The 17,500-nt window shown below is 46.9% G+C and overlaps 1 protein-coding gene across 5 annotated transcripts in view; it reads right to left on the bottom strand.

Moving 5' to 3' along the window:
- The window catches only part of Hers (Histone gene-specific Epigenetic Repressor in late S phase), a 146,853-nt gene that overhangs the window by 25,309 nt on the left and 104,044 nt on the right, over window positions 1-17,500 (bottom strand). For 3 of the 5 annotated variants that reach the window (XM_070124541.1, XM_070124543.1, XM_070124544.1), the window contains exons 4-6: window positions 5,862-6,007; window positions 1,678-5,457; window positions 806-1,523 (exon numbers count right to left, since the gene is read on the bottom strand). In XM_070124541.1, the coding sequence (XP_069980642.1) occupies window positions 806-1,523; window positions 1,678-5,457; window positions 5,862-5,984 (4,621 nt within the window). In that variant the 5' untranslated portion in view covers window positions 5,985-6,007. Of the gene's footprint in view, window positions 1-805; window positions 1,524-1,677; window positions 5,458-5,608; window positions 5,664-5,861; window positions 6,039-17,500 lie in introns of all 5 variants that reach the window. The other 2 variants (XM_070124546.1, XM_070124542.1) reach the window with 2 other exon arrangements.

Raw genomic sequence — 17,500 nt, 5'->3', positions numbered from 1 at the left:
CATGAAGAAAGTATATACACCCAACCAACTTTATTTCAAAATGCAATTTCAGTAACAACACATAATGAAGCCCATAATAATTTCAGACTGACATTCAAACACTCCAAAACTTGAGAATGCGATTTTATGTCCTCTGTGACCAAGGTTCTACAAAGCTGGCAGCTGCCCCTGACTGACAGTGCTATAATGGGTGATGGTTTAAAACACGAAAAACCATCATAGTCAGAAGACCTGCAACCATAATGCCAGAATCACAAAGGAAATTATTCAAGCAGAGCAGTACAGATTACTTTTTGTCTCTTGAATAGGTTAAAAGATTTTGCGGTAGCAAGGATAGGGTGCAAAAAGTGCTTTCTACTCATTTTTTTATTTGCTATTCCTCATTCTAAGTTTCCAACACACCCTTATACCATATAAGCTCAAAGTAATCTGAATAATTAATACAAGTAAATTCAGAAATAATGGCAAGTACTCTCAAGTTTTGGTGGCTACACTTTCATTACAGTTTACACCTACTGCTATCTTAAATATAAAACTGGTAAAGTCTTTCTCTACTTAACAAATATTCAGAAAACTTTGTCCATTCTTTTTTTTGTTGTTGTTGTTGTGAAAGTCCAATCCATTCAAAGCCAACAGAAATTACCAAATTATGAGTTAATACTAAGATAGAACATTTTAATGAGGAACTGAGAACTTACACCCCAAGAAGCAAATCACTCAAGCTTAAAAGCTGCAGGTGTATTGCAGTGATGGACCTCAATCACTCCACAACAATATGGGTCAAAAATATGATATTCCAACTCACCTGTAGGGGCTGAGGCTGCAGGAGCATGTGCTGATGGCGTTGGGGCAGTGAAGGCTGAATGGTGGCGCTCAGCCTGGCCCACTGAAGGTGCACTCCGTGGAGAACCTGGAGGTGGATTTATTCCTGGCCCTCCAGTTGGGCTCTTGAGGCCAGATGAAATGTGGTTTGGTGAGCCCATATGCTTGGGTGAATGATGTGGCGTGGGGGCGGACTGTGGGGGTGTCACAGTATGGCTGGGGGGGATATAGCCGGGTGAGGAGTGACTGGGGTGTGTGTGAGCTGTCATTACAGAACCAGCTGGGGAAGTTCCAGCCTGGTTGTGTTGTCCTGGAGGCGGAGGTGGGGGAGGTCTATAGCCACAATGGTGACCACCAGGAGGAGTGGAGCCATGGGGATGTGAGGACGGAGGAGGTGGGTATGGCTGATGATGAGGATGATGGTAATGAGGATGGGTATGACTGTGTGGTGATGGTGGAATGGGATGTGGTGGTGGTGGCAGAGGATGATGTGGTGGAGGTTGGTGATGCGGATGAGGAGGGGGAGGAGGATGTGGGGGTGGGTGGTAAGGTGGTGGATGGTGTGGTGATGGTTGCTGATGATGGTGATGATGGTGGTGGTGGTGATGATGTGTTGTTGTGCCTCCTGGACTCATCACAGGTTGCATGACAGACAGTGCCTCAAGTGGTGTGTAGTTTGCTGGTTTTTGAGGTGGTTGAGGCTGTAATTGAGAAAAGATAAATAATCTGGTGTGCCTAATTTGGTTCATTCCTTCAACTATTACAGTTTCACTTTGGTAGCAGTATTCTCAATGTTGTGAAATGGTGCATCAATAACCAAGAGCACATATATGCCAAATAAAAAGTAATTCTCACTTGTACATGGTGTGTGGGTGGAATGTAAGCAGTGGGAGGAGCAGAAGAAGTAGAACATCCAGTGGTTGTTGACTTCCGCTTCACTTCTTTAACCATTGTGGTTGTCTTTCCATCACTTGAAGAGATACAGTAAGTGCTTTCCCCTGATATGGTGACAGTCTGTGGTGCAGAGGGAGACTGAGTTGTAACATAAGTCAGAGTTGACTCAACAACTATTCTCTCTGGATCACCAGGGCTCTTTGTTAATATATCAGGATCCATTTCCAAGTGATCTGTCCCATGGCTGTCTTCCTCTCGGTCTGTGTCCAAACCACTCTGTCTCTTGACTTTTTTCTTGACTATGATGTGTTCTTCCACTTCAGTTTCTCTACTTCCTTGAGCCTTTTTCACTTTCTTGGTAGTTTCTTCGACTGTTATTACACTTCGAGTTGTTGAACTCCTGTTAGTTGACTTCACTGATATTTTGCGTTTGATGTCAACATTTGTCACCTCACTCTCAGCTGAAGAGCTTGTGTTAGCTGTTGGATTCCGTCTTCGAGATTCATTTGAATAACTTGCTGCCATAATAGCTGATGCATTGAGGAGGGCCATCCGCTTCTTGGCGACCATGTCTCGCATCTCCATATGGACATCCAACTCTCCTGCACGTCTTTTACTTTTCTTTTTCACTTTCTTCTCTGTTTCCTCTTCATTCTTCCTTTTGGTATTTTTACGGCGTTTTCCATGTTTATTACTGTGTGAATTATAGTCCCTATCTTCATCATCTGATTCCTCATCTGTATTGCTATCACCAATGCCCTGTCCATGCAGGACTAGTGCCATACTTTCACTTTTGTTAACTGCAGCTGGCAGGGCAGGAAGAGGAATTCTTGCATCTTCATTCATGCAATGCATCATGGCTCTTGCATTCAAATATGCCATTCGTACCTTACGTCCTCTGGGAGGAGCCGAATCTTCTCTTCTTTTCTTTCCTTTTGGTAAATGCTTTTTGCTCTTCAGTATTGACTTGCCAATCTTCTTCTTTCGACCTTTTGCTTCGTAGTCACTATCACTGTCCTTATCACTCTCATCAACATCTGATGTGTCATCCCTACTTCTTGCTGGTTTCTTTACAAAAGTCACCTTCTTACTTTTCCTACTAACAGAGCTTTCTTCCTTGGAAGACTTCTTTGACTTCTTTTTAGGAGACAGTCTGACTTCATCTTCCTCATCATTCTCTTCAGAGGATGATTCTACTTTTGGCCGGCCTTTAGGAGTGTCCTTATCCTTTCGCTGGCTACTAGACTTTTCTAACTTCTGCTTATTTTTCTTGCCTGCAGGCCCTCTTCTGTTACTCACAGGATAGTCTTCATAATCTGCATCGTCCTCCCCTTCATCACCATCATCTTCATCCTCATCTTCATCCACATCACTTTTCTCAGCTTGTTTTTCCACTGGAGCCTTCTTTTTGTTCCTCTTCCCAGTCAGTCCTGTTCTTCTTCTTCCACCTCTCTTGTTCCTTCTCTTGCCTTTCACTGCCTCCCAGTCTTCATCATCATCACTCTGCTCATCATCTGTTATTTCTCCTTTCAGATGTGCAACACTGTTTAATAGAGCCTTTTTAATATCTTCATTATCACTAGTGTCACTTTCATCAGACCGAATCTTAGCAATTCTACTTATTCTTGTCCTGGATCGTTTCTTGTCCTCATTCTCCTCCTCTGAATCTGATGCATCAGAATTTTGCTTCTTGGTTCTCCTTCCCTTTGAGGCTGCTGGTAGCTTTTTATGACCTCGTGGTTTAGCAGATTTCTTCTTCAGCTTTGATACCACACTACCAAGTACTTTCTTTGAACCTTTCCGCACCTGAGAGCTCTTTAATTTGTTATCTTTATGCTTATCCTTGTGACTGCTTTTATCAACATCTTTGGTTTCTTCATCAGTCAGTCCATTGTCTGTACTAGAGTTACCATCCTCTACTTTCTCATGCTCCTTTGCCTTTCTACCTTTATTCTGCGCTGTCTTGGTCTTCTTCTTTGACACCTTCTCCACTTTTTCACCATCACTTTCTGAAAAGGAAAAGACACTTCTCTCTTTCTTGGATTTACTCTCTGCCTTTTCTTGCAACTGTTTTGCACTAGCCTTCTTCTTGTCTTTCTTGGGTCTTGCAGGTGGCAAACCATCATTTTTTCTCTTATTCTTGCTGCCCTTTGGCCTCCCTCTCTTCTTGGGCATTGGTGTTTCCTGAGAGACTGTTGTAGCTGTCTTTTCCTTCTCCTCAGTCGAAGTGCTGCTCATATTATCCAACTTTTTCTTGTCGGATGACTCCTTTTCCTGAGAACTGTCCTTCTCAGGGGAAGCTTCACCCTTCTCACTTTGTTCACCATTTTCATTCATCTCTTTTTGATTACACTTAGAACTGTCTTCCCCTTCACTATCTACCGACACCTTTCTAACACTTTTGTTCTTTGGTTTGTTTGCGGAAGGGCTAGCATCAACACTTTCTTCTTTGGTATCACTTTTCAACACTTCCTTTTGAGGTTCCTCTTCTGGGGAGGCTTTACTAGACGGATTATCTCTTGCCATCACACTAACCTCCTTTTCAAGTGCTTTTGAATCTTTCTCATCTTTCAAAACTTCTGGTTTCTCCATTTTCTTTTTCTCCTCTTTATCACTTTCTTCTTTTTCACTGACAGATTTTTTGTTTTTCTTTTTATTATCCTTGTCACTTTCGTCCTTTGGAGAAGTTTCTACTTGTTTCTTTGACTTTCTTTTCATTTCTTTCTCCTTTAATTCACTTTCATCTACTATTCTCTTCCCTTTCTTCTTTACTTCTTTTTCCTTATCATCTTTCTCCCCACCCACTTTCTGATCTTTTTTCTTTCCTTCTTTTATGTTTTCAGTTTTGTCCTTTGACTTCTTTTTTGATTCCTTTTCTTGAGCACTCGTCACTTCATCTACACTTTTCTTTACTTTCTTTTTTACCTCTTTATCTGTTTCATCCTGTATTTTTTTCACTTTCTTTTTCATATCTTTATCACTGTCTGATTTTTCATCCACAACTTTGTTGACTTTCTTTTTCACTTCCTTATCAGTTTCCTCTATTTCTGTCACTGTCTTCTTCCCCTTCTTCTTTGCATCTTTGTCATTATCCTCCTTTTCGTCTTGAGTTTTCTTTGTCTTTTTCTTCACTTCCTTGTCACTCTCCTCCTTCTCACTAACTATTTCCTTATTATTTTTCTTTGCCTTTTTCTTCCCATCCTTGTCATCATTGGACTTGCCACTGGTGTCACTTTTGGACTCGGAGTTCCGTCTGGAGGGAACCGTTGTCGCAGACTTTTTCCCCTTGTCCGACACCGCCTTGACAGTCTGGGAGGTATCGCTTTCCGAAGACGTGTCCTTCCCCGCCTTCGCCTCCGCTCTCTCCTTCTCCGCCTTCACCTTCGCGGCGCTAGAGGAATCGGCCGTCTTTCCGGACTTGGAAGCCTCCGCGTCGCTCTTCACGGCGGTCTTCCCGGGCCGCCCCGCAGCCTTCGGGGCGTCGCTGGAGCCTCTCTGGGGAGACCTCCCCGGCGACCGCTTTGCAGGGGACTTCACTGAGGACTTCCCCGGTGGCGACGTGTGCGACGATGCCCGGCCCGGAGAGTGGCTTCTGGCCTTCAATGTGCGCCCTCTCGAGGCCCCTGAGGAGCCCTTGCTGGAAGAGTCGCTGCTGGAACTCGCTGGGGAATGTTTGGGGATGGCTTTGCCTCCGTTGCTCTGGCGTGGCGAGGGGGTTTTTCCACTCTCATGTTTTGATGCCTACGAAGGAAAAAAAACATATTAGTTATGCTCATACCGATAATAGTTTTTTGAAAGCAGTATGACAACCAACAGCCTTCTTCATTTGCAAATAGGCTAAATATTGGCACAAAACATTTTACATTGAAGATAAAAAGGACAGATAACTCACTGGGGTATTGTACCACCAAAATGTTCACAAGGAAGGACTAAAGCATGGCCCAATACTAAAAAAAGAAAACAAAAGGAAAAGATTCATAACAGAACCGGACTAACAGAACCCTTCTCAAATATACTTTAACAGAATCTTTTCAATACACAGTACTTTAATAAAACCTCACAATACTGTAACAGAACCATTAATGTACTTTAACAGAAAACCTCTTCAATCTACTTCAAAAGAAACAAGATCCTTCTTAATATACTTTAGCTTTAAACTTGAGCGCGGAGGTTTTCTTGTTGGCGGCGGGGTTCTTCACTCTCCTGAGCGACGACCCTGCTGGCTGCTGGCCCCGCCCCTTCGCCTGCGCTCTGGACGATGCCTTCATCCCGTCACCGCCCCATGCTTGGCCTGCCGGCGAAACGCTCTCGGTTAGGAACGGCTGGGGAAACAGGGTCACTCTCTAACATGCAATGAAACATTAAAACCTTTTTTGATTTTGAATAGGTTTATGATTTGATATTCCTGGGATATTTGATACTCTGATGTTTCTTAAATATGTATATGTATATATATATATATATATATATATATATATATATATATATATATATATATATGAATCTTGAAAAAAGTAAGCTGTATACACTATTAATGAAAGATCACATTTTGATTTTTCCTCCAATGAGGAAATGAAGTGATTCTATATTTTTGGTCATATCTTCTAGTAAATAGAGACAAACGTGTACACACACACACACACACACACACACACACACACACACACACACACACACACACACACACGCACCCACCCACCCACACGCACACACACACACACACAGTGCACGTGATGTTTGTATGTGTGATTTTTTCCCCATTAGTAGTTTAAACCAGGCTATATAAAAGAAATTATTCTTTAAAGACCCTGACATCATAATGTGGAAATGTGAGTGGACCTTTCCAAGCCATTATTCAAATTCCTTCCATTTCTCTTATCTTCTAGAACATTTACATGCCTTATGACTCGTGGAAGTCTACCCACACACTTAGCATGTTAATACCCCCTCACCTCTTATCAAAAAATCACGTTATCTGACCCCCTCCTCCTTCACTTCAAAACCCCAGCTTTTTCCCCTGTTGCGACCGACACGCTATGGACTTCCTCCCCCCCCCCCTCCTCGCCCTCCCCTCAGCGCTGCAGCAAAGGTCAAATTTCAACTCCCTCTTTCCTTCCCCATCCGCCAGTCAGACTTCCTCTCTCTCCCTACCCCCCCCCCCTCTCTCTCTCCCTCCCTACCCCCCCTCTCCCTCTCTCTCTCCCTCCCTCATTCTCTCTCTTCCTCCCCCTCCCTCCCTCCCTCACTATCTCTCTCCCTCACTCACTCTTTCTCCCACCCCTTCCTTCCCTCCGGTTTCCAGTGACCAGCCCTCCAATTCCCCCTCCGGCCATTACCCCCCCCTCCCCCCCCACGTCCCTCCACCTCGGTCGTGTCATGGCGCTTTTCCCGGCCAATATATCATGCAAGTTCACGGGCCTGTGTCAGGGTCGGATGACACGGTGCAAATCTCCGCCAATTCGCGCTGCTCTCTCGCGAATGCGTGTCGGTGGGGCTCGACTTGATGAGGGGAATCAAGGGCCGGTGTTAATATGTATAATGTGTGTGTGTGTGTGTGTGTGTGTGTGTGTGTGTGTGTGTGTGTGTGTGTGTGTGTGTGTGTGTGTGTGTGTGTGTGTGTGTGTGTGTGTGTGTGTGTGTGTGCTGCATGGCGGTTTGAATACAGAATGTATGTGGTATATATGTGTGTTTGTGGGGTGGATAGGGTGTCATGAGAATGCACATCTTACGTATACAGGCCCACACATGTATGGAAAAAGAACGAATAAGAAAAAAAAACATTCACATTCTCACACACACACACACACACACACACACACACACACACACACACACACACACACACACACACACACACACACATACACACACACTGGGGTGTGTGTGTATGTGTGTGTGTGTGTGTGTGTGTGTGTGTGTGTGTGTGTGTGTGTGTGTGTGTGTGTGTGTGTGTGTGTGTGTGTGTGTGTGTGTGTATATGTATGTATGTATGTATGTATGTATGTATGTATGTATGTATGTATATATATATATATATATATATATATATATATATATATATATATATATATATATATGGGTCCGGATATAGATATATACATAAACTGAACGACATATATACATAGATACACTGACATAGTTACATGGACTAGTGGATGTGTAAGCGGGCACTTATGCCTATATATGTAGTCAATATGCGTACGCACACGATGTGTAAGCCGAAGTGCATTAAATAACACTTTTAACGACCATCTGGCGACGCAGACCACCTAGGCCTACGGAGATATCTGGCCACAACCCCCGCATTCCGTATTCAGGCCACGGCGGGCACGCGGCGAGGAGAACGACCACGCACATAACCACACCAAACCGACGCTGCTTGGAAGTCCCCGACTCTGTTCGCAGCATATCATTACGGCGACGGCGGCCCATACCAATCCTTCTCTCCCTCTGCTCCCCGGGCCGGTCGGCCGACAGCAACAGCTTACTTCCCCGACTTTCCTTTTACACGGTTTGCTTCGCCTAACACTGCGGACAAGCTGTAACGTTACCCCATACTCTTCTGAAACGATCCCTTTGTTTAGAATCAAAGCAAAATATTCATCATTCTGAGAAATTAAATAACCCTTTCCAAGAGCCAACAAATCCCACTGAAGTCAGATTGAACTGCGATGAGAAGTTCAACGATAAAAGTTTGAAGCACGTCGCTGTCCTTGTTAGGATGAAAGAAGGGGACAGCAAAAAGCTCTTAGTTAAGAAATAGACACATAAAAATAATAATAATGATGATGGTGATAGTAATAATAATGAAATAATACTGATGATAATAATAACCGATAATGATAATGGTAAAATCATTATCATAATAGTAATAACAATAATGATAATAGTAATATCAATAAAGATAATGAAAAAAAATAAAGAGATCTAACCCACATCAGCAATAGACAGCAATGAAAGCAATAATAACATCATCATCATCAAATAACAATAACAATAAATCATTTCCCTAGACATCAAACCGCAGAGAAAATCCCGCGAGAGAGATTTCTTCCTTCGGCCCCAACTTCGAGGACAGTTTGGCCGCGCGCCGTGAAGTAAACGCGGCGCTGCTTTTCAACTTCCCAATCTCGCGGTGAAACGGAAGTTTGATTCTCCTGAGTGACTTCTACAAAGATGGATTTAAACTTTTCTTCTTGTCTTTCCAAAAATATCCCCAGAAAGAAAATATTTCATGGGCTTGTCGAAGAAGTTGACCGATTTATTAAATCGTGTATTTATGATATTCATACGCATATCTTTTCGAATGAAAAGTAGGTTTAAGGTTTGTTAACCTTTGTATGTCAACTGCGCACCGTATATCATTAACAAGAACGTTACATAAAACTTGAAAAGGTACAGATTCTCACCTTGAAAGAAAGGGAGGGAGGGAGGGAGGGAGGGAGGGAGGGAGGGGGAGGTGGAGGGGAGGAGAGGGAGAGAGAGAGGGAGAGGGAGAGGGAGAGGGAGAGAGGGAGAGGGAGAGAGAGAGGGAGAGAGAGGGAGAGAGAGAGAGAGAGAGGGAGAGAGGGAGAGAGAGAGAGAGAGAGAGAGAGAGAGAGAGAGAGAGAGGGGGGGGGAGGGAGGGAGGGAGGGAGAGAGAGAGAGAGAGAGAGAGAGAGAGAGAGAGAGAGAGAGAGAGAGAGAGAGAGAGAGAGAGAGAGAGAGAGAGAGAGAGAGAGAGAGAGAGAGAGAGAGAGTGAGAGAGAAAAAAGAGGAACTATTGGCCACCTCCAAGGCCAGCCTCATTAGCACTGCCATACCTCCCTGACTAAATCCCATCAACAAGGCCCTATTCCCACAAACAACAAACCAAGGCCGCGCACAAACAGACCCGTCGCCTGTCGGATTCGAGGCCCTATCCCCGACGCCAGGCAAACGGCCGGACAAGCCCGATTCCCTGTAGCACAAACCCTAGACCACAGTAGCCCCAACTCGCTGCTTTTTACGCGACTTCCTACACATTCAACACCAAATCGCTTCCTTCTGGCCTCACCTCGGCCCACCGCGCGCATAGAAATGACTCATACATACTCTTTGCCGCCGTCTAATAAGGAAGGATCCCCGCGCCCAAGATTCACCTCTGGATGTTGCTCTCGAGGGCGGGAAGGGAATTCCTGGGACTCGCTGGTGCGCTCCAGGGAAGGGAATGGGCCTCGTCTGCGGGCTCTCCTTTGGTGGTGGCTCTGGGCTCACGGGGCTGCTCACGGACTTTTCCTTCTTTCGTTTATTCTCATTCTCTCTCTCTCTTCCTCTCCCTATGCCTCTGCCTCTTCCTCTTCTTTTCCCTTTGTCTCTTCTTCTCCCTCTGCCTCTTCCTCTCCTCCCTCTCGCCCTCTCTCTCCCTCGTTTATTTCCCCCGTTTTCTCTGTCTACCTGTCTCCCTCCCCCTCCCTCTTTCACAACCCCACACTTCACGCCCCCCTCGAAATGCCAGCTTCCAAGTCACATACGTTGCCACAGACACACACAATCTCCCCAAAGACGTCCACCTGCGCTCGTGGATAAAACTCGGCGAGCAGTGTTTGCAACCGAGTGGGAGGAACGAGCTTCAGCCAGAGGAAGTAAATCGACCGAATTCTGGGCCATAAGCTTCAGATGGTTGTACCCAAGGTCCTCGGTTGCGCCAGTTCAATGCACAAAATACTTTCCGCTTTCACTGAGAACGATGCCGTTAAAATACTAACTCATTGTGAATAGTATATAAAAAAAAGTTGGCTTTACGCTGGGATTGTGATGATGATAATGATAAAAACACATCAATTAATATAAATAACTGCGATAATAATGATGAAATAATAATAGATAATGATAATAACAACACTAATAATAATAATTGCGATAATAATAACAATAAAAATAACAAAAATAACGACAGCAATAATAATAAGAATATAGAATAACGATAGCAATAACATCAACGACAATCGGGAAAAGGTAACTTGAAATTAAATACTCTTGGCAAGGCAGAACGAGACGAAGAATAACATGAAAATGCAAGAGAGAAAAAGGGCGGATAAACCGTCTAAAGTTATTCTCTTTATGTTCTGGTGAACAACTGAGAGGATGAAGTGTCTGCATTCTCTAACGTTCTTACAGATGACATTGGAAATCAATTGTATCAATAGCCAGTAATGACACAATTTGAGAGAGAGAGAGAGAGAGAGAGAGAGAGAGAGAGAGAGAGAGAGAGAGAGAGAGAGAGAGAGAGAGAGAGAGAGAGAGAGAGAGAGAGAGAGAGAGAGAGAGAGAGAGAGAGAGAGAGAGAGAGAGAGAGAGAGAGAGAGAGAGAGAGAGAGAGAGAGAGAGAGAGAGAGAGAGAGAGAGAGGAGGAGAGAGAGAGAGAGAGAGAGAGAGAGAGAGAGAGAGAGAGAGAGAGAGAGAGAGAGAGAGAGAGAGTGTGAGTGTGTGTTTGTGTTTGTGTGTGTGTGTGTGTTTGTGTGTGTGTGTGTGTGTGTGTGTGTGTGTGTGTGTGTGTGTGTGTGTGTGTGTGTGTGTGTGTGTGTGTGTATGTCTGTGAGAGCGCGCGTGCGTGTGTGTGAATGCGTTGCGTGCAACAATCATAATCAGCATTTACCTCGCCCAAGCAAAATAAAAGAATGAAGACAAAAAAATACAAATAATCTTACTTCCAAACCTTAGAAGACTCATTATTAGCTTTAAATATACCATTACATTAAAGTGTAATTGGGGCGGTGGATTTCGGGAATGAAATTAGATTCAATCATGATAAACTACGGGATTGCATGCGGTGCTAATGAAATTAGTGCTGAAGAGTATATTACACTTGGAATTTTCAAACAAGGAAATGTTATACGAAACACTGAAGTGACGACGAAAAGGATACGAAGCACAAATAAGGTAAATAATAATCATGGAGGCCTGTGAAGTAATTACCGAGAGAGAGGAGGAGAGCGAGGAGAGAGAGGGAGAGAGAGAGAGGGAGAGAGAGAGGGGGAGGGAGAGAGAGAGAGGGAGGGAGAGAGAGAGAGGGGGAGGGAGAGAGAGAGAGGGGGAGGGAGAGAGAGAGAGGGGGAGGGAGAGAGAGAGAGGGGGAGGGAGAGAGAGAGGGGGAGGGAGAGAGAGAGAGGGGGAGGGAGAGAGAGGGGGAGGGAGAGAGAGAGGGGGAGGGAGAGAGAGAGGGGGAGGGAGAGAGAGAGGGAGGGAGAGAGAGGGAGAGAGAGAGAGAGAGAGAGAGAGAGAGAGAGAGAGAGAGAGAGAGAGAGAGAGAGAGAGAGAGAGAGAGAGAGAGAGAGAGAGAGAGAGAGCGAGAGAGAGAGAGAACAGAGCATAAGCGAGCATGTGGGCGCATACAAATTCACCCGAAACAACAATCAATATCTACTTTTATCTAATAAATAAATCACATTCATTAATATGAGCATGTGAACGCTGCAGACCAAAGAAGACGAGGAAGAAAAAAGAAAAAAAAAAGAAAAAAAGAAAAGAAAGAAAAAGAAAGCTCCTACACCACGGCGCCCGCCCCTCTGCAACCCCGTCTAGAAAACAGATGCGAGGCCAAGCGCACATTACCAAGGTCTTCTTAAATCGACATTAGGGAACACACGAGAGATCTTCCCTGTATAACGCGAAACAAAATTCCATCCCCTTATCTGAAGAAGACAAGAGGACCGCTGAGTTCCAGGTATCCGAGCCGGGTGCAAATGGCTTCACGGTGAGGCTGGGAAATGCCGGTTAATGCAGGCAGGCGAGTGCAGGACAGTAGCAACAGCCCTGGCGCACGGCGTGAGGCTGACATTAAATGCCCTCCCGTCGGAGCCTGCAAGCGCAAGGGAGCGTAAAAACCGTTTTCGTCCCGTGAAATTCGGATCGGACGAAGGCAACATGGCTCAGGAGTCCACACGGTGCGGCGCCGCCTTCCTGTGGCGGATGCCCGCGCTGCACGGAACCTTTAAGGACTATCAGCTTTGGAGGCGAGGCGAGGGCTCAACAGGTGGCGAACTGGCTGCCTCGAAGGACGGGGATACATTGCGGCTCTGCCAATACTGCCGTCGGCCCTCACCGCGCACCGCCGCCGTCACACCTGGACGGCACGCTTCTCTGCCCGGCTGTACATCTGACACGCGCTGCTTATCTGGCGACCTCCGGATAGTCCATATCCTTGCGAAAAACGATTTACCTGTGGCCTTTCGGAATATCAGATGTAACCGTGCACACCAGAACTTGCATACCCAACTGTGTGGACCTCTTCTAAACGAGAGAGAGAGAAAAAAATCCATGCACCACATTTAATATATCACCACTGCTATTTCAGGTTGAGAGAAGACACGTCAGACTGTTCCCAGAGACTCGGCCAGAAATTAGAGTCCGCCGGGTCCCTGGCAGCAGAACACTAAGTGACCGTCACGGCCCCTCGCGTGTCGAAGGGTCCTAAACGTCGCCCCATCTCCTACATTGGCACAAAACTTTATCCCGATTAAAAAACAGAAAAAAATGTCGTTTGCCACAGCAACTCTCCAGCTTCGCTCCGCCGTCGCCCTCGAATGGACAAGTTAAGCAGCACACAGGCAGATATTCCTCTCCCTCGTCCTCCCTCCCTGGCCCCGTCGAGAGCCTCCTTTCCCGACGTCCTCCTCCGCCGCAGGCCCTCCCTCCCTCCCCCCGGGGCGCCACATCAGCCCTGGTTAAGGCCCGAGCACCTCCTCCCCCTGCGTCGGCCCATATCTCCCGCTGCGTAGTCTCCCCCGCCGCGCCGCGTGTCAGGCTCATATGTCTCGCGGGCAGCGGCTCCAATACGCCAAAAACTGGAGCGCTGTTTTCTCCGCAAACATCGAGCCCTTTAAGTCCCCCCGTCGTTGACTTTAGCCCGGGTTCACTGATCTCTGGCATTTCCCTTCCAGTTGTTGAGCGTCGGGTTTTATATAGTTTTGGGCGCCCCATTACGCCCGAGTGGACACGGATGGCATCACGCCCAATCATGTTGGCCGCAGCGCCTCGTTCGTCTTTCCTGAGAAAGTCCCGCACCTTCCCCAAAGTGTCGTTTGTCTCCTCTATATGCGTCGTCCATCTCCACCAAGAGTGTCGTTCATATATAAAAATGTCGTTTATCTCAGGGCGAAGTGGCAAGCATGAAAGTTTCCACATCCATTTGTTGCGTTCAATCAACATTCTGCCGCGGACCAACAGAGTTTCCACCGCACGGCGCGAAATGCACTAACGGGTGATAAACTGTACAGCAGCGCCACAACTCGGCCCTTTCGTCACTTTTTTCCCCCTTTTTCAGACGCAGCTCACTCGGGGCAGATCATTAACACGCGAGCCACCATCCCTCACTCGCCCCACTCCGCCCAGACAGGGAGACAATCTTTTCTCGTTTAACCAAGCTAATGTTTACGTGTATCACTACTACCAGTCGCTCGTCTTTCACCTCGTCTTTGTACTCCACTCGCCACCCCGTAACAAAGATCTTTCTCTCCCGTCCTCCTCCATCTCCTTCCCCCACCCCATCTTCTTCCCTCTCCTCCATCACTCTCCCCCATTTCCCTCCTCCTTCCTCCATCATTCTCCCCCACCTCCTTCCCCCTCTTCCATCATTCTCCCCCATATCCCTCCTCCCTCCTCCATCTCCCTCCTCCCTCCTCCATCATTCTCCCCCACCTCCTTCCCCCTCTTCTATCATTCTCCCCTATATTCCTCCTCCTTCCTCCATCTCCCTCCTCCCTCATTCTCCTCCATATCCTCCTTCCTCCCTCCTCCCTCTTCTCCTCCTCTGCCCCAATTACGCAACGGCATCACGGGGCTCGAGATGCGTTCAACCATTCGCTGGAATTTACGTCCAGAATGTAAATACACATCAAGCACTCTCACTCGGCGTCATTTTCCTCTAGCCTTTTCGCTTTCCCTTTCTCCCTTTTTTCTCATCCGCCTAACTGCTCTTCAATCTTTTTTTTTTCTTTTTCTTTTTTTTTACTCTCTCTCTCTCTCTCCCCTCCCTCCCTCCCTCCCTCTCTCCCTCTCTCCCTCCCTCCCTCCCTCTCCCTCTCCCCTCTCTCTCTCTCTCTCTCTCTCTCTCTCTCTCTCTCTCTCTCTCTCTCTCTCTCTCTCTCTCTCTCTCTCTCTCTCTCCCTCCCTCCCTCCCTCCCTCCCTCCCTCCCTCTCTCTCTCTCTCTCTCTCTCTCTCTCTCTCTCTCTCTCCCTCCCTCCCTCCCTCCCTCCCGCTTGTTACCTACATCAACAAAGAACAAGTATGGCGCGGGGCAGGGTGGGTGATGGATGGGGGGGCGGAGGGAGGGGGAGGGTAAGAAGGAGGGTAAGGAGGGAGAGGGTCGGAGGAAGGGGAGAGCAAGGAGGGACGGAGGGAGGGGGAGGGGGAGGGCAAGAGGATGGACGCATTTGTCTGCTGAATGCTAGGAATTCAAGACGCGGAGCTGGTGGGCCCGAGATATGGCTCTGTAGCTATATTTTCTGACACTTCTGGAGCGCGGTCGGGGGGACTTCTCAATTTTCACGAGAGCAGGGCCAAAAAAGAAGAAAAAGAAAAAACTACTTGAGGGATAATATTTGTAAAATGGGAAGGTGACAATTCCGGCGTTACTTCTTGAGGCAGTGCTACACTGATGCTTCCTGCTGGGTAAATCGACCATCTTTATGCTTGTCTTCGTTCACGGTCTTGAGCAACTCCGTCCTAACTTCGTGTTCATTTAATTTTCTTTTCTACACCTGGATCAATAGCGACGACCTGACCATTGGAAACGGGCCCAACGACCTACCCCCCCCCCAAAAAAAAAAAAATAATAAAAATAAAAAAAAAATAAAAATAAAAATTCCCCAAACTGTCTCCAGCTTCCCCCTACGTCGCCGAGGCTCCGCGAAGTGGTCGCCTTCCTTTCGAAACGCCAAGCGGGGCTTTTTGACGTCACTCGTTGCACGCAAGGAGTTCTAGGGAGATTTTCGACGTCACTCGTTGCACGCAAGGAGTTCTAGGGAGATTTTCGACGTCACTCGTTGCACGCAAGGAGTTCTAGGGAGATTTTCGACGTCACTCGTTGCACGCAAGGAGTTCTAGGGAGATTTTCGACGTCACTCGTTGCACGCAAGGAGTTCTATGGTGATTTTCGACGTCACTCGTTGCATGCAAGGAGTTCTAGGGAGATTTTCGACGTCACTCGTTGCACGCAAGGAGTTCTAGGGAGATTTTCGACGTCACTCGTTGCACGCAAGGAGTTCTAGGGAGATTTTTGACGTCACTCGTTGCATGCAAGGAGTTCTAGGGAGATTTTCGACGTCACTCGTTGCACGCAAGGAGTTCTAGGGAGATTTTCGACGTCACTCGTTGCACGCAAGGAGTTCTAGGGAGATTTTCGACGTCACTCGTTGCACGCAAGGAGTTCTAGGGAGATTTTCGACGTCACTCGTTGCACGCAAGGAGTTCTAGGGAGATTTTCGACGTCACTCGTTGCACGCAAGGAGTTCTAGGGAGATTTTCGACGTCACTCGTTGCATGCAAGGAGTTCTAGGGAGATTTTCGACGTCACTCGTTGCACGCAAGGAGTTCTAGGGAGATTTTCGACGTCACTCGTTGCACGCAAGGAGTTCTAGGGAGATTTTCGACGTCACTCGTTGCATGCAAGGAGTTCTAGGGAGATTTTCGACGTCACTCGTTGCACGCAAGGAGTTCTAGGGAGATTTTCGACGTCACTCGTTGCACGCAAGGAGTTCTAGGGAGATTTTCGACGTCACTCGTTGCACGCAAGGAGTTCTAGGGAGATTTTTGACGTCACTCGTTGCACGCAAGGAGTTCTAGGGAGATATTCGACGTCACTCGTTGCACGCAAGGAGTTCTAGGGAGATTTTCGACGTCACTCGTTGCACGCAAGGAGTTCTAGGGAGATTTTCGACGTCACTCGTTGCACGCAAGGAGTTCTAGGGAGATTTTCGACGTCACTCGTTGCATGCAAGGAGTTCTAGGGAGATTTTCGACGTCACTCGTTGCACGCAAGGAGTTCTAGGGAGATTTTCGACGTCACTCGTTGCACGCAAGGAGTTCTAGGGAGATTTTCGACGTCACTCGTTGCACGCAAGGAGTTCTAGGGAGATTTTCGACGTCACTCGTTGCATGCAAGGAGTTCTAGGGAGATTTTCGACGTCACTCGTTGCACGCAAGGAGTTCTAGGGAGATTTTCGACGTCACTCGTTGCATGCAAGGAGTTCTAGGGAGATTTTCGACGTCACTCGTTGCATGCAAGGAGTTCTAGGGAGATTTTCGACGTCACTCGTTGCACGCAAGGAGTTCTAGGGAGATTTTCGACGTCACTCGTTGCATGCAAGGAGTTCTAGGGAGATTTTCGACGTCACTCGTTGCATGCAAGGAGTTCTAGGGAGATTTTCGACGTCACTCGTTGCACGCAAGGAGTTCTAGGGAGATTTTCGACGTCACTCGTTGCACGCAAGGAGTTCTAGGGAGATTTTTGACGTCACTCGTTGCACGCAAGGAGTTCTAGGGAAATTTTCGACGTCACTCGTTGCACGCAAGGAGTTCTAGGGAGATTTTCGACGTCACTCGTTGCATGCAAGGAGTTCTAGGGAGATTTTCGACGTCACTCGTTGCACGCAAGGAGTTCTAGGGAGATTTTCGACGTCACTCGTTGCACGCAAGGAGTTCTAGGGAAATTTTCGACGTCACTCGTTGCACGCAAGGAGTTCTAGGGAGATTTTCGACGTCACTCGTTGCACGCAAGGAGTTCTAGGGAAATTTTCGACGTCACTCGTTGCACGCAAGGAGTTC

The sequence above is a fragment of the Penaeus vannamei genome, chromosome 8, assembly GCF_042767895.1.
Source record: "Penaeus vannamei isolate JL-2024 chromosome 8, ASM4276789v1, whole genome shotgun sequence".
Taxonomy (NCBI): Eukaryota; Metazoa; Arthropoda; class Malacostraca; order Decapoda; family Penaeidae; genus Penaeus; species Penaeus vannamei.
The sequence above is the reverse complement of the archived record's forward strand: the minus strand, read 5'-3'. Positions and strand labels throughout refer to the sequence as shown.